Below are 17,620 nucleotides of genomic sequence, written 5' to 3'. Positions count from 1 at the left end.
TTGCTTCAAAGACATCCTGTCAGTGCTGCAATTCTGAGTTAACTTCAAAGTCAGAGAGGTGGTGCTTCTGAATGGGAGGAGAACCGGTCTAGAAAATTCTATCTGATGCTAAACCTGGTTCCTTTTGTGAAAATCAACAAAGAATTGTTATGATGACCAGAAAGCATCTCCAAGCCTTCACAGTTTGAATGGTCAGTTGTACGGTAGAATAAAATACAGCGTTTACAGCAACAAAACAGCTGTTCCCACACAATCATTAGCACAAAAATCCCAGCTGAAAACAAGAGTAAAATGGGTAAATCAAATTAAGCAAACATTAAAACTTGATAAGCTCTCAGAAAACTTGGTTGCATAAACTGATGTGGCTTAATATGGCCATGTGTTGCAAGAGATGTTATCAGTCCTGCAGCACACATTATATTTAAAGAAATCCAAACAAATGTAAGTCCAAATTTGTATTTAATTTCTTGAATTACAAAATGTATCTATGCGTTCCTATTCTATTCTTAAGAGATTTACATTCCCCATTGTTGCAACACCCAGATGCAAAGTTAATCTCTGCGGTATTCTTTATGGTCTTGTATGCTTGCATGTCTGTGTATGCTGTATGTATTGGTCTTGCCCTGGCTTGAAGCTACATTTTTATGGTTGTGTGTTTGTGTAAGTCTAATAGAGCGGGCAATGCAGCTGGTCAATAAGGGATGTGTGTATTGGAGCCAGTCCTTCCTTTAAATAAGGAAGGAAGGAAGGAAGGCCCCAATACTTTCTTAACAAGAACCAGACTCTTTTCTATATCCATGAAAGATTTCCCAGTGAGCCTAATACAAATATCTGCTGAGGATGACGAATCAATGCAAAATTTCAAAATTGTGTCTTTGTTGCTTGACCTTCTCTTCAGCCTGTCTTGTGCTTTCCTTTTCCACCAACCCAGATCCTCCGTAACTTCTCATCAGTGCATCTGTCCCACGTGGAGTTAAAGAACATGGGCCAGCAAGCAGTAATGGGCAGCTACCCGCTTCACTTTCACATGTGTGGGGACGTGGACCAAAGGGGGGGCTACAAGGATCCAACATACGTGGATGGACTTTCCATCCACCACTCCTTCTCCCGCTGCCTCACCATCCATAGTACCAATGGGCTGCTGGTTAGTAAAATAATTGTTTAACGCAATATGTTTATGGTTGTATGAATGCATCAAAATGAGATGCAGAAATACAAGTAATTAGTTAATAATTTAAAGGCTTGTTGGTAACTGAAGAGATAGCTGTTGAAACTTTCTACATTACCCCCTTACGGCCACAAGGTCAGTGTATTTTTAGGGGGGTTTTTATGTGATGGACCAAAACAAAGTAGCCCATAATTGTGAAGCAGAAGGAAAATGCTAAACAATTTAATTCATTTGTACTCATTTTACTCCGGTATTACCACATAGAATTCACTGCAACCACCCAATAAGTCACCTCACAAGTAAATAGGGTTCGCCAATGTGTAATTTAGTCTTGAGCATCCCGACTATGAAGCATGTTCATGGCAGTATCATGCTGTGGTGTTGCTTTTCTTCATGGGTGACAGGGAAGCTGGTCAAAGTTCATGGATAAATGGTGGGGTCTAAATTCAGGTCAATCCTGGACGAAAATCTTTTTAAGGTGTTGCAGACTGGGGCTCATCATCTAGCAGAACACCAGACCTTAGCATATCAGCAGAACTATAAGGTAATCGTTTATGTCAAAGCTTATCCACATGTTTGAAGGGCTCAAAGTCCAAACCTAAATGAGAATCTTTGGCAAGACTGAGCCTGAGCCATTTTTCACTGAAGAAAGGGCAAAAATATTGGTTTCTAGATGTGAAAAGCTGGTAGTAACACACCCAGAAGACTTGAATAAGAGTAAACAGTGGCTCCAAAAGTGTCTGCATCAATGGCTGAATTAAAACGTAGGCCATATATTTCAGCCTTTACTTGTATAATATCCTGAGAAAAACACGTAACATATAATCCCAGTTAAATACATTGATGTTTGTGGTTGTAATAAAATGTAAAAACAGGGTGTAAGGGGTGTAAACATCTTTGCAAAGCACTGTAATTTTATACTAGACAGAATGTTGTTTCAAAGGCCAACTCATGTTCAAACCAGCACATTTGTGCATTTTAAAATTGTTATTGTCTGCTGGCTTGTATTGTTTTCTGTATTTTGCTCCCTGATTAGTTTTCTTGAGGAGGCACAATTGAAGCATTCTGACTTGTAGAAGAAATTAGTTTTAAATCTTGGATCAAATTTGCTGGATTTTATTTCTCTTTTTTTTGCCCTGTTTCCCTTCCTTGAAAAATCTTTAAGTAGCTTTCTGTGTAGCAATTTTCTTTCCAATTTGCTTCAACTACAGGAGCAGTTTGTTCAGAAATTTGGGGAATTTATGCCCACAGGCACAGCTTAGCACTTGTCCACCTCGCTGTACCTTCTTATGTGGGTGTTAACAGCAGATGAACAGATGTTGCCCTTGCCTTTCTGTTTCTCAAGCTTGGTTCCATGTTTTAGTGAAAAGCAGCTTTGTAATTGAGTCCTTGACCTTTATTTACGTCCTTCCTCTGATGAGCACTCTGCTGCAGTTGTTTTGTGATCTTTGGGCCACTAATTGATTTTGTTCTTGTCGTCTGGCCTAGGTGAAGGACACCGTAGGGTATGACACGCTGGGCCATTGTTTTTTCCTGGAGGATGGGATTGAACAGCGAAACACTTTATACCACAACCTTGGCCTCTTGACTCAGCCTGGGACTCTGCTGCCAACAGACCGCAACGACACTCTGTGCACCAGCATCAGGGACAGAGTTTACAAGGGCTACACTCCCTCACCAAGTACAGAGTGCAAGTAAGAGATTGTAATTTTGTGTGCTACTCTTTAAAGATGTAGACTGAAACATTGAGGTTCTGAACACAGATTACTTTGTTGTTTCGTTGCATTTCATTCACAAACTGGGTAAATTCTCAACACAAATAGTCTGACTCTTATTGGAGTTAAAAACAAATTTATACTAGCATTGAGATTTTTTCTTCTCCACTTCACAACAATTGACTATTTTGTGTTGGCTTACATAAGCTCCCTATAAAACATAGCGAAGTTTGTGGCAGCATAGTGAGACGTGAATATTTTTACGAAGCATTTTTATTATAAGTAGTTGTTTTAGTCAAGTCATGCTTGTTATTAAAACCAGGAACTATAATTTCAGGGAGGTGTAGTCCTTTTAGAGAGAAAGTAGACAGGGATATATTTAGTGCTAGCTTGGAAAGACGGATACTAGTGGGATGATTTTATGAAAGCAACAATAACCTCCTGTCTTTGTGGTGAGTTTTATGTCATAACGGGAACCTGAAAAGTCCTTCTGTGTGGAAATAGAAAGGCCTGCCTCCAAGAATTTGTGCCTGGGTGTTGTGAGTCTTGGCAGAGTCGGTCTGTTCATGGTTGATATTGGATTATTGAGAGAATTAGAGAAGACTGCAGGATTCTTTGTAACTCACAAGCTTACGTACAGAGATTAGAGTCTGTGCTGTCTTTTTAATATTGCCATGTGTGTATAACTGTGCTGCTGTGTGTGTGTGTGTGTGTGTGTGTGTTTGTGTGTGTGTGTGTGTGTGTGTGTGCATTGTTTGCTTTTCAGGGCAGTCTCAACATTCTGGATCGCCAACCCCAACAACAACCTCATCAGCAATGCAGCTGCTGGCTCTCAGGTAGCAATAAGAGATTTAACTTGAGAAGGAAGCTTTAAACGAATCTCTCAGAAATAAATAAAAAGCTCCGGGAAAAGGAGAACATGAGACACCAAAATGTGAACCCCTTTAAAGATCTATTAAATTATGTTCATTACAAGCCAGTCCATTGGCTTTGTTGTTCCTGAACTTTAATATGATGTAAAATGAAAGATTTTGTTGCTCATAACTGGGTGATCCATCAATAAAACAGGACTTAATACTTATAGAGGAAAGGATTAACTTTGTAAGACATCTCATATGTGAAAGTATAAAAAGGGGATCATAAATTTCATTTCAGCATTTGGTTGACAGCAAACTTTAACCCTTTAATCACGGATACAAGCGGCCGAAATGGGTTTTCTCCGTGGGGTGTCTGGGCTCTCCCTTAGAGATGGGGTGAAAAGCTTAGTCATCTGGGAGGGACTCAGAGTAGAGCCGCTGCTCCTTCATGTCGAGAGGAGCCAGTTGAGGTGGCTCAGGCATCTGGTCAGAATACCTCCTGGACGCCTCCCTGGTGAGGTGTTCCGGGCACGTCCCACCAGGAGGAGGCCCCGGGGAAGACCCAGGACACGCTGTAGGGACTGTGTCTCTCGGCTGGCCTGGGAACGCTTCGGGATTCCCCCAGAGGACATGGAACAAGTGGCTGGGGAGAGGGAAGTCTGGACCTCCCTTCTTAAGCTGCTACCTCCGCGACCCGACCCCGGATGAAGCGGAAGAAAATGGATGGATGGACTTTAACCCTTAAATGTATCTTTCCTTGCTGGGGCTAACAAGAAACTACAGTATCATGTCCTGTGCTGCTCCAAGTATCTCATAGTCTGTATATTTTCCTATAGAACAATTCCTCTGTTGCAGTGTAAATGTGTCTATCACCTATTTCTCTGTTCTTCCTTCCTGTCCCAGGATGCTGGAATATGGTTTGTGTTCCACAGCTCTTCCACCGGAGACTCTCATGGGCTGGTACCAGAGACCAAGGCAGAGCTTACTCCTCTTGGAATCTTTTACAACAACCGTGTGCACTCCAACTTTAAGGTATCCTTGCTATTCCTTATTCTACTAACTTTTAAGTCGCCAGATCCTTTTATTTCTGCTTCTGTGTTTCATAGAGAAAAGAAAGAAAATATCCATCTTTGTATTGAACAAACACAATTCCTTGCATGACTACTTGATTCTTGGCAAAATGTATGCATGGAAACACACATGGACACAGACAGGCATGTGAGGGGTGCTACAATGGTGCTCTGTTGTGTGATGACAGAAGTCGGGCAGATGAACTGTGAGCTCTTTATCCAGTCTGACTGCAGCAGCCTCCAACAGAGGAAGGAGCCCTGCGGTTAAAGACCAAACCTCACTTATTTCAGCTCACAGCACAAGTTTCCATATGCACAAGACACCCAAGGATATATTACATTTGCCATACATTACATATTTACCTTTTAAATCACATTTTAAACATGTAAACCTTTCTAAATGCTTTTCATGGAGATAATGAATTATTTTAATTTGAAAATTTTCTTTCATTTTCATTTCCTGTCAGATTCTGTCTAGTTCTTTTTTTCCCCCATTTTCACCTCTTTTACTGATGCACTATATGCAGACTGTTCAAGGTAATTCTTCTTATATAACCTTAGTTTTTTTTGGGGAAAAAAATCATACTATGATCTTCTTAGGCAGGACTGTTCATCGATAAAGGAGTGAAGACTACCAACGCCAGCATTGCTGATCCCCGGGAATACCTCTGTTTAGACAACAACGCAAGGTGCGTATGTGTTGGCGAGATAATTTTTGATGACGCGCTGTGTAGTCTTTGCGTTTGTTATCTAGAATTCATTCATTAAGATGTTTTTCTGAAATGTGCACAGATCAAGAATTATGTGTGAGATTTTAAATCTCTGGTTTTGGTGAAGCTTTGACCTGCTGATACCAGTTGTATGCAATTCCAATAAGAGAATAAACAAATTATCAGCAATAGATTTTGCTTAAATCAAGAGCACAGGTGATGTTGCGCTCTGTGTGTATTGAGATGTTGATGTTAAACAGAAAACATATATTGCAGTCTTATATTAATGCTTAGCCCTGTTACTGTGGCCAGCATTACAAAGATAATGGTCTGTTTGTGTATATCCCATGTGGAAAAGGTAGATCCATCCTTAACCTTGAGATTTCTGAAAGGCTAACATCTCCACATTCAGCATGACGCATGGGGAGTTCAGTGTTGTACCCTGTGCAGCCTTCCTGTTACTTGTTGAAAGTCTAACTCCCATTTGAGCCCTGAATAAATCTCAAATGTGTTGCAACATGTCGAAAATACATTGACCCTTTTTTTAAAAAAGAAAAAAGACTTTGCATGCCTGTTTCCTATGATCTCATTTTTAAACGCTGATGCTAAAATGGTATGAGCAACAACCACAGAAAGTGAAGACTATTGTTGGTGGTGCGGTTTGGTGTTGCGTTCACTGATGAGAAAATTGCGGTAATTTTAAGTTTCTGACCGACCTCTCACCAATTGAGGCCAGAGTAGCTAATTCAGATTCTGATCACCAAGACAGTTTTCATTACATCTCCACTTTTCTTTTTTTGTTTTGCATACTTAATACTCATAGTACCAACATGGCAACATTGATTTTTTTTTTTTTAAATTCTTGATTAATTAGTCACATTTTCAAAGTATTCTATGTATAAACATAACTCATGGCCTCACACTGTTGAATGGTCAGCGGTTTGTTATCGCATACATCGTGATGTATAATAACACTGTGTAAACATGAAGGAATTTGAGGTTTACTAATATATTTGTTTTGCGCCACAGCTAATTAATGCTTATGAAAAAAGTTATTGATAGTTGCCCGGCGGAGATGTTCTTGCAGACGGCCGTTGACTGAGAAAGATGGTGTTCGACTTTATAGTGTGTTGATACATTTTAGTGGGATGCCTGTCAAGTTTGTGTTGACAGAGAAAACAAGGCTTTACAGACTGAGTTTCCACTCTGCTACCTATCCAAATACGGCCCCCAGCTCGACGGGAGAAAAATCTTATGTGTCCACCGAGACTGCTGGCTGCTCCACACAGCCGAAGTATGCAGAAATCAGTTGAATGTTGAGATCAGTTTTCAACAAAAAACATGTTTTTTTTTGTTGTTGTTTTTTTTTTTGTTTTGTTTTTTATTGTTGAATAATGAAAATCTGTCTGGATTTGAAAAGGTAATTGGTAGGGAAAAAAAAGAGGTGCAATAATGGTAGTTATTTATTTTTTCCTTTCTCTCTGTCAGATTCCGACCCCACCAGAATGCTGACCCCAGTCAACCTCGTGTGGCAGCGGTCATCGATACTCTCATTTCCTTCAAGAACAACGACTTAGGAGCGTGGATACGAGGCGGAGACATCATCATCCAGAACTCTGGGTGAGACAATCTGATTGTTTTTGTCAGACAAGCATGCCCATCAGATAAACTAAGGGCCGGAGGTTTCCTACGAAGAGCAAAAGAATAGTGTTACATGTCGAATTATATTTGTTTATTTAGATTATTTAATTTGGTTATAATTTTTAAGACTACACATGTTCTTAACATCGGATTTTGTGCAAATTTCTGTTAGAGACGCACAGGTCCACCTTTTTCCGGCTTCCTTTAAAATCTGACCCGCCGATGACATCAGCATGTGCAAGCTCGTTTTTTGTAAACTTTATTTCAGTTCAACGATTAAAATATCAGAAAAAATAAACACGCACCATAAAATGTAGAAATGTGCTGCTGGTTCCTTTTTTTTTTTAGTCCAGTGGAAAATGAAAGAATCAGTGTTATGCATCAAAGCATTTGTCCCTAACTTTTATCTGATTTTCTCTAAACTCTAAACAAGCTGCATCAAACAACATGCTGTTTGTTGAGCCTTTCAAAGTGAAAAAGTGGTGATTTTTCAATTTGATCCGTTCTGTGAAGAGAAATAAAACTCAGATTTTTCAGTGACTGAACTGCTGGGAGGCTTTTTGGGGGATAACTGGCCTTTTTTTTTTCATTGCAATGTTATTACTGCCCAATAACATTGCAATGAAAAATGAGAGTTCCCCTTCATATTGCTGTTTTCACTTATTTTACATTGTCAGATCATCAAACTGCCTCAGGATTTTAAAATAACTGTATGATTTTTCGACATTGTGTCTTACAGCTTTGCAGACAACGGAGTGGGTCTGTCTTTTGCCAGGTGTGTTCTGTGCGTCATTCCTTGTTTTCTTAGCTGTACACGTCATTTCACTAATTTTTATCCCGTTTCTCCTGGTGTTAAATCAACTTTCCAAACACCACTTTTTTCTTAAGTTTTCTTGTGCTCAAAACAAGAAAACTTATCAAATGCTTGATAGGTGATGCACCTATCAAGCATTTTTAGGTGCATCACATAATAATGCATAATCTCTGCAGTGATGGTAGCTACCCTAAGGACGAAGGCTCCAGCCAGGAGGTGACACAGTCTCTGTTTGTTGGGGAGAGCCGGAACAGAGGAACCAATGGAGGGCAGAATAAATACTGGGGTATTGGAGGGATTGACGGAGAGTCGCGGACACTGCCAAGAAACAAGTAAGGTCAAGAAAATGGTGATTCAATGAATTACGGAGGAGGAGAGAACTCATTCATAGCCAGTGTGCAGGCAGGAGGTGGTGAGATTGACTCAAGATCACGAGGGTGCCACAGCCACGTTTCCCTGTGGATGAACCTGTGAAAGAAAGTTCTGTTTGACTCTTTTCCCTCATGGTATTTTTGGCAGTTTATGAAAAAATGTGGTGGTGACATTTAGACCTTAGGAACAGTAATACAGAATCTTAAAGGCATTATTTTGTTGGTGATCAAATCATATTCAGAGATGCTTTCCAGAACAGTGGAGTTTATGCAACACGGTTTGTTTATAAGCACAGATTGTTTTGCGTTGCAGAAATGTCTATAGACTTAACCTGCTGTTGCACACTTATTTGAAAACCCTTGAGCCTTATTTTGTCTTTTGAGAACATAATGTCATTGTTTTCTGTTTCTATTATTTGCCGTCTTTACAAAGAAGGAACATCATAAACCAGGTCTATGGAATTAAATCACTTTTTTTTTTTTTTTTTTCCAAAAACGTTGTTATTTTGTAATCAACGGAAACAACTGGAGCAGTTTTCTAAGCATCCAGAATACACTGGAAATCTTTTTCCGGTGTGAGAGATGTCACTAAGAAGAAGAGGAATTATTAACTATTGTCAGTGTATGCCATTTATTCTGCACTTCAATTTAAGTAAAATAGTCTTAATTTTGACTTACTGAAACTTGCTGAAACCCTGTAAGACTACTTCTATTCTTCTCATTGGTTTGTGGGGTTTTTTTTCCATGTCGATGTCAATTTCAGGACGTTCCCAATCCGAGGTTTCCAGATCTACGACGGTCCAGTGCGTCTCACACAGAGCACGTTTCGAGCGTTCATCCCCACACCGGAGCGTTACACCAGTGCGGTGGGCTTTAACTTGAAGAACACGTGGCAACTGACCCCACGAAACAACCTGTCCCAGCTCAGCTTCCACCCCACTGTGAGCAAATATCTTTTAAATTAGTTTTGTATGAGACAATCTTTCAACTTGGTTTACAAGCTGAACATGGTTCATGTTCTTTTATTATATTTTCTGACATGAACTGCCAAAAGATGCTTTGCAAAAATTCCTCTAAACATTGACAAATTTTGTCATGTGGCAACCACAGACCAGGTATTTTCATTGGGTTTTTGTGTGAAAGATCCACACAAAGAAGTTCGTAATTGTGAGGTTTACAAATCGGCTCATCTTTACATACTTTGCTCGTCTGAAGACTGAAATTTGTGCTATGGTGGAATTCATTTAGGGGTGTCAGAGTAGAGAAGCTTGAATTCATGGTATACTTTTCACCCCTGTTTTTTGGAAGACATTATAAAAATCATGCATCTATTTTTATTCAACTTCAAAAATGTAAAATATTCAGGTCTGACTGCAGGTTAAAGGTAACTGGGATCATGCAGTAGTGCTGCTAATCAAGACTTTAATTATGAGACAATGGATTCTTGTGACTCTGCTGGAAGAACTCCTTTTGAGTTCTTCCTTACATTATTATTATTATTTTTGTTTGTTTGTTTGTACATTTTGTTTTACTCAAAATGAAAATAACACGAAAGGAAGGAAGATATTAAGATAAATAGGTTTGTTCCACTTCATAATAGATCAGAATGAGATTTGTCCTTGTTGTTCTTGCCCGTCCCTCCAATCCCCTGAAGCATCCTAATTTGAAAACATCTGTGTTATTGCAGAAATGGATTGGGATCTACCTCGTCTATCTGTTCTCTAATTTGTCTCAGGGGGGAAAAAAGCATTTGTAAAAGATTGATGCCCTCTTCTGGCTGCATTGTATAGTGCATTAGGAAATCTTTGAGTATCCTTGTTGGATTTCACTTTATCTCTTGGAAAACTTTACCAATATACAAATTAGATATTATTTCATCCTCAAAGACATGTGTGTGAGATATTTTCAGTGTGATTAGAAATGGTATGAAATAGAGCAATTAAACCGAGATTTATATCAATTTAAAATTGATGTGAAACGAAATCAGGAATAAAACTCTGGGACGTTCTTTATAAGGATGGAAAGCTGAAGTGAAAATGTGTGCAGTAACATAGCATTCACATCATTCCTCACTAATTATACCCTCAGGTAGCTCTTCGAGCGTTCTTTGGCCGTCCTGGACAGTGGTTTGAGGAAAATGACCACGATGGGGACAAAAACTCAATCTTTCATGACGTGGACGGGTCAGTCACGGGTTATAAAGATGCCTACGTCGGCCGAGCAGATAATTACCTAATCCAGCATCCCGACTGTGTGAAAATATCCCGTTGGAATGGAGTGATCTGCAGCGGACGCTACTCTCAGGTAGTGCAGAGCCTGGGTGGGTCTGTCCTTCCCTTTGTTTCTTCCTTGTTGTAACCTTTTCTTCCTTTAGGTGTACATTCAAACATCGGGAGCCTCTAGCTTGAGTCTGTCCATCAACAGAGATGAATACCCTGACGCACCTCTGGTGCTGAGGGGGATTAACAGCCAGGGGGCGTCCTCTCAGCAGTATCAGCCGATCCTGATGATTGGCAAGAGCTACACTCTGCACTGGAACGGACCTGCACCCAGAGAGGTTGTCCTCTCACTCATCAATTTTGATAAGTGAGTAGATGCAATTGGCTAATTTTGATAGTTGTTGCGTATCTATAATGTCACATACAAATACAGCGGATGGCAAAAGTGTTCACACTCTTGAACTTTTTCACATTTTGGCACATTGCAACCTAAAATGTCACTGTAGTTTTGGGTAGGATTTGTTTGTGATGGACCAAAACCAAAAAAGCACAGAACTAGGAAGTGGAGGGAAAATAATACATAGTTTAAAAAAACAAAACAAAAAAAAAAAAAACATTTGTAAAATAAAAATGACCAAAACGCCACCCTGCATACCAAATGACCCATCTCCTCCACCCCACCTCTGGAATCAGATAAATTGGAAATAAATACTGGTTTTTAATATTGGCCAGTATTGATGTTAGTGNAAAAAAAAAAAAAAAAAACATTTGTAAAATAAAAAAGACCAAAACGCCGCCCTGCATTTGTGATAGCCTTACACCTGAGCTACATTCACAAGACAAGCAGCAAAGAATCAATGGCACAATAATGGAGCCAAACACATGGCAACACTAGAGGAAAACCTGCTGGAGGCTGCAAAAGATTTGAGTGTGGGATGACGCTTCACCTTCCGGGACAACACAGAAACTTACAGCCGGGGAAATGTTTAGATCCAAGCATATTCATGTTATCCTGTGCTGCATCTCAATCACTGTCACATGACCAAACAAATACCAAATGACCCATCTCCTCCACCCCACCTCTGGAATCAGATAAATTGGAAATAAATACTGGTTTTTAATATTGGCCAGTATTGATGTTAGTGACGACATATTATGCGTTTCTACATTGTACAATTGGTAAAGTAAAACAGTAAAATTAAATGATCTAGTTTTAAAGTGTGCATTATCTCTGTTTTTTTGTTGTTGTTTTTTTGTGGTTTTTTCCAGAGAAGACTGGATTCTGGTTGGACTCTGTTACCCACCAGACACCACGTTTCAGATCATGAGCGACATCAACGACAGACAAAAACTTACATTTGTAGACATGACTGATTACGGCCCCGTGTCTTCGCTGGCCCAGCTGAAGGCGAAGCCAGCAGACAGGAAGTACTTCTTTGACCAACCTGCTGGGTGAGGAACTCCAAATATGACATTTATGATATTGCAATATTATAAACTGATGAAGAGGTCAGGAGATTTGTTGACATTTGGTTAATACTGACAGATGTTCACCTATAAAGGTCAACTTTCTGACAATCCGCCACATCAGTTTTCATTGTACCCGTCTCTGATGGTCCACATTTCTAAAAGCTTATTGAACTGTTTCTTTCCTGCTGCGCTTGTCCAATCATTCCCAGCTTGCTGTGGCTCTACCTCCAAGCCCGACATGGACGGGACGGCCACAGCTACTGTTCAACAAAAGGCTGTGAAAGAGTAAAAATCACAGCCACTACATCGTCCAAACAGACCTGCAACTGTACATCTAAAGCCTACCCCAAGTACTCAAAGGCGCCATCGGCAGTGGTGCCTCTGCCTGCTCCAAGCACGACGCCTTGCAAAGGCTGTGGCGCAAAGGAGGTTTGTTGCATTTTATTTCAACATTAAGACATTAACATTAAGCTCGAGTGAGAACTGTTGATCATGTGTCGCGTTGTTGTTTCAGATTGTGTTTTCCAGTGAGCCGTGGATGCCTTACCTTCACACACAAGTGAAGTCTTTAAGCGGCGAAGAAGAAAAAAAGGGAGATAACGCCACCTTTGTCACTGTGAGCTTCCAGCACTACTAAAGCACATTAAAACCTTTCTATCTATATATTACAAATTTGAAGTTTTGCCTGTTGTAAATGTTTTCTTTTGCCCTTCAGGTGAATGAGGTCATCATACCTTTTACTCAGTCTGGATTTTTCCTGGTCTCGGTGGATGGCTGTTCTGGAAAAATTACCAAGAAAGCCTCATTCATGAAGGTGGACAACAAGATGAAACAGTATCTAAAGACAGGAATCCCAAAGCGGTGAGATTGTGTAAAAAAAAATAAAAAAAAGAGTTGACAATTTGCTCCTCAAAACTGTGCAGAATGTTGCATAATGCTCATACCTGTTTGTCTCCAGGTCAATAGTACTGATGGCAACACGAGGTCAGCCTGAAGGTCTGGTTGACCTGGCTCCACATCTGGTCTCTTTTGGCTTTGCCAAAGCTGCTGACCTGCATAGTAAAGGTAAAAGTACAAGCAGTGCTTTCTGCAGATGTGTGATGTCTGGTTTTACTAAAGTTAAAGCCACAGAGTTGGTGTCTTAAATGATCCATGACATCTTGTTTTAGCAATTAGCGATGTTAGCATAGTGAGCAATACCAAAACAGCAGTCTCGGTGGGTTTTACCCTAAAGCCAACCAGGGTAAGGTGACCGGATTTGTGAACTAAATCTGGAACATTTCTAGCTCACAGATAAAGTAAAATTAGATTGAACAAAAGGAAATGAAGAAACTAGGACAGTTACAATTGACATATTTAAATATTTAAACAATAAAAATCAAGTGAGACAGTAAAATTTCTCCCCACACTGTTTCCCAAGAGTAAGGAAATGAAAATGGTTGTATAGCACTAAGACTGGAGAGAAGGCGAAGGTGTATACTATGTAAATGAGCATGTTCTTGATTAGTATCAGTGAGTGTTGATTTTAAACACACACTGATACAGTGTCTACTTCAACGAATGTTATTTTTAGCATGACATTAAAGTTGAGATTTTGAGCTTACGACCGTCTGTTGAGGGAATACAGTCTGATTCTGGTCACCAGCTAATCTTTTATTGTTGCCTCTCGCAACAGAAAGTTTGGCAATGTGGGGATTCCTGGGAGCTTCTTCGCCTCCTCCATGGATTTCACTACAAACTGGGCAGGACGGCAGCGTGTTGGGGCTTCTGGAGCGCTACTTACCCTTGGGTTTGGAGACTTATGGGTGTGTGCCGCCTGCAACTCAAAAACGCAAAGACCTGGAGCTTCTCAAAAAAGCCACAGGGCAGCAATAACCAATGTGAACCGTACAACTTACCAAGCCAAAACGAAAAATTCTTGCACACAAACACACAGCCAGTTGCTGAATGTGAACTGCTGAACTCTTAATTTATTAACAGTGGCAAGTATGTTTACCTATATTGAGTGGGAAAAAGGAGTGATAATATGAATGGGGTAAATATTTTTTTTAGTGATGTATACTTGGATGTGTGTTTGTGTTGGCCTCCCTTAGGGCCTTTTTAAAAGTCAATGCACTTTTGCTTTATAAATCTATCAAAGCTTTAATTAAGTAACTCTCTTGGTTATCTTGTACCACAGTAAACAGAAATGAGTCAATTATTGCCAATAATTATATTGAAAGCTAATGAAAACGATATTGGCAGGAAGTAAATGAAAACAAGAATACAAACAACATAATGGATTAGGTACACAGGCCGAAAGCAAAATCTAAAAATAAATTGGGTTGTACCGTAAATTTGACTTTAATTAAAACGGAAATTAAATGTCTGAGAGTTACAATGTTAGGCCAGGTTAGAACCTGTAGTGTAGGAAATCAGAGTCAGTGGGTTAGTGATCCTAGCATAAAGAAAACCATGGAAAATAACGACTCTATTTGCATTTATTAGTTCAAAGCAACTCAATAATGTGCAGCAAGAATGAATCAGGCTGTGTTTCTACCTGAACCTTAACTGGAAAACCTCTTCTGATCGTTGTGCAGCTGAAAGACTTTAGATTTTGAGCACCTTTGTTTGGATTCCTACGTGGATTTACTGGAGCGTCTTTCATTTTTTATTTATCTTTTCTCAATTATGATCTCTGAAGGACTTTGCCTTATTTGCAGCACAAAAAGAGATTACTTTTCTTCATTGTTTTCTGAACATAACTGAATGTGTTACCTGTTGTCTGCCTCATTCATTACCTTTTTTTTGTGCATTATTACCAGGATGGTGACATTTAATTAAAATGTGCGCCATACTGTGCAGTTGTAGTGAGCAGAAAATGCATACAAATCTTGTACCTGCTGAGAGTTATATACAGTTGTACTTTAGGACGATGTGTTCTTTATCGTGTGTATGGATGTGAGCAGGGCTCCCCCACTGAGCGTCGAGAAGTATTTGTTCATGACTGATTGTGAGTAGTACAACAATAACCTTGTTGCCTTTTAACCACTGTACTGTTAAAGAGCAGAAAAATGGGAGATATTTCTATTACTCAGCTTTTGTTCAGCTGATACTTTTAAGGTGCACGAACCAGATATTTTCATTCTTTCTTAAGTAAAGAAACTGTAAATATGATTATGTACTTGTACTGTAGAATTTATAGTCAGTGTTGTATTGGCTGTCCTTTTGCTTTTTGTCTCTTGATGGGTTATTGTAAGTTTTAAAAAAATATTTTGACATAAAAAAAAAAAAATCATCTGCTTTTGTTATAAAATTCATTCAGTTGAATAAACATTTGCAATTTTTAGTAACGTGTGTTTTGGTTACCATTATCTGCTAAGGGAGTTGCTGGTTACTTTCCTCTGCCATTCCACACTGTAATACTTTTGGTATTTTTTACAGTCGAAAGAAGTCATGTTCCTGCGTTTTGATGCCCTGCAAAACTGAGTCGTACCTGTTGAGCTCCATGCTTCATAACTCAAATATCAGAGCAGCAATTTAAAAAAAAAAAAAAACTCAACTGAATTTATATCCAAACTAAAAGAAGGAATCAGGCCCATGACTGTAGAGTTTTAATCACTTGAGGCTCAAACTTGGACAGCCTTGATGCAGGAGATTCTTTTCCAGACTTTACACTGGAAGCTCCTCCGACTAGACAAACCTCCATTAACGGGAGTTCAGTCACCATGGCAAAATTACAAGCAATCTAATCCAAATCTATTGCTGCAACTGTGGTGTAATTAAATTGTTTGGATTGCCTTCTGCTATTTATTTAAAATGGTGTGGTAAACTAACACCCCAAGGCAGCGGATTTCAAATGGAACATCCCGTAATCAGCCTGTCTTTATAAAGTTTTGGAGGACATTCAGCCTTGGAAAAACACCTGATGGTAAAAACAAACACATGATACCCGGTAATCCTTCATATTAACATGAAGTAACTAACAAGCCATCAGAATCATTGCACTCACAGAAGAGAACAATGCAAACAGAGCTAGCATTTCTGTAAGCTAGTCAGATTTTACAAAATAAAAGAATTGTGTAATCATTTGTTTTTGTCTGTATTGTGTGCAAGATGCAAGAAATATCTTAAGGCAAGGGTTAGCCTATGATGGTGCACCTTAATTTTGTACATCTGCAGACTGAAATGTTTGTGAAATAGTTTAATGTGGGTCAGAAGAGTAGCAGAAGAGGGAAGTAGTGTGCACAACTCCAATGTAAAACAAAAGAAATTGGGAGCAAAAAGTGAATGGGTGCCTGGTTCTGAAGAACTGCAGAAATGTAAGTCACCAGCACTCAAAAGAAAAAAAAAAAAAAAAAAGAGGTTTTAATGTGAGCGAAAAAAAAAAAAATGTTTCAGCTACATGCTGTTGTCAAGCTACACAGAAATATCTTGGTAGGTTTGCAGCTGTGTCATAGATATCTTTATACAATCTAACTCTACTTTAGATTTCTCTACAGCATCAGCACTGAATTCAGGGGTCGCTCAGTTATTTAGTCTGACAACCCCAAATAGAGATTTGAACCACGATCAATCGTATTTGCACAAAAGATGGCATCTCCAGAAAATAAAATATCCAAAAATGAGATTTGTCTAATCTCACAGTCGTACATGTATGTACATGTATGTACATTTTAGTCGTATGTACATTATTCATCAAAATATTTGACTACAAAGAGAATCTTATACTTTACATGGTTGCTAAATGATTTATTTACAGGGAAGGGAAGAAAATTGGGGTTTTATATGTTTTGTTTTTTTTCCCCGCTTAGTTTCACAATGACATCGGAATCCATTTAGTTTCTCAGTCTATTTTCTATAACTGCTTCAACCTGTTTAGCATCTCCAGGTTTTTTTCTTCAGAGTGGGAGGAAGACAGAGTGCCTGCTCAAAACCAACTCATGCATAGAATCCCAAGTCCTCATAAAATCCTTTGCTTCCCCTTTTTTCTAGTCTTATTGCTTTTTTTGTTTTTGATTTGCTTGGACAATTGCTTTTCCCCCCTGATGCTCAATGACAACATTTTTATTTAGGTCTTCAAATGCCAGGCACGTCTTAAAACCTTCGCAAAGTGTTACTATTGCTGTCCTTTGATGCTCTTGTCTTCATGCCACACAGAGGGACGGAATATACTTGTTACAGCTCAGTTTTAATTATGCAATACTAGGAGTTTTGAACCATGCAAGATACACTTAGAGAAATGCCAAGGCTAAAAATATGACACTGGGGACCTGTGTGGGTGGAAGCCTTTAGCGTTACACAGTCTTGGTTATCATGCAAAGACTATATCTATGGCAACACGTTCTTCTTTGCAAAATAGCTTTTTTTGTGTATTTTATCTTTTATCTTCACATAATTAGTCAATACTTGGGTTTCTCTTTCTCCTGTTTATGAAACAAGAAGCATCAACGATGTTTCAAAGTGTAACTTTCTTTAGCAGTCTGACGGGTTAAATGTATCCATTCCAACTCTATATGAAATTATGAGAAAATAATTCATGTATCTGTTTTCATCCTGTAGGTTTGAAGAAACCTTAGTGCAATATGGGAAAACCCTCACATGCA

The 17,620-nt window shown here is 39.1% G+C and overlaps 1 protein-coding gene across 1 annotated transcript in view; it reads left to right on the top strand.

Annotated features, from left to right (window-relative positions):
* cemip2 (cell migration inducing hyaluronidase 2) overlaps positions 1-15,364 on the top strand; it is a 29,332-nt gene extending 13,968 nt beyond the window's left edge. The window contains exons 8-24 of the mRNA XM_007563092.2: positions 932-1,144; positions 2,657-2,862; positions 3,650-3,719; positions 4,644-4,772; positions 5,411-5,499; positions 7,009-7,140; positions 7,901-7,936; positions 8,152-8,307; positions 9,110-9,287; positions 10,435-10,650; positions 10,721-10,932; positions 11,835-12,017; positions 12,245-12,464; positions 12,550-12,651; positions 12,751-12,896; positions 12,994-13,100; positions 13,711-15,364. Of these exons, the coding sequence (XP_007563154.1) occupies positions 932-1,144; positions 2,657-2,862; positions 3,650-3,719; positions 4,644-4,772; positions 5,411-5,499; positions 7,009-7,140; positions 7,901-7,936; positions 8,152-8,307; positions 9,110-9,287; positions 10,435-10,650; positions 10,721-10,932; positions 11,835-12,017; positions 12,245-12,464; positions 12,550-12,651; positions 12,751-12,896; positions 12,994-13,100; positions 13,711-13,910 (2,595 nt within the window). The 3' untranslated portion in view covers positions 13,911-15,364. The remainder of the gene's footprint in view (positions 1-931; positions 1,145-2,656; positions 2,863-3,649; positions 3,720-4,643; positions 4,773-5,410; positions 5,500-7,008; positions 7,141-7,900; positions 7,937-8,151; positions 8,308-9,109; positions 9,288-10,434; positions 10,651-10,720; positions 10,933-11,834; positions 12,018-12,244; positions 12,465-12,549; positions 12,652-12,750; positions 12,897-12,993; positions 13,101-13,710) is intronic.
* Positions 15,365-17,620: the final 2,256 nt, after the last annotated feature.

Source organism: Poecilia formosa, unplaced genomic scaffold, assembly GCF_000485575.1.
Source record: "Poecilia formosa unplaced genomic scaffold, Poecilia_formosa-5.1.2 Scaffold5, whole genome shotgun sequence".
Lineage (NCBI taxonomy): Eukaryota > Metazoa > Chordata > Actinopteri > Cyprinodontiformes > Poeciliidae > Poecilia > Poecilia formosa.
This window is presented reverse-complemented; position numbering and strand designations above follow the sequence as displayed.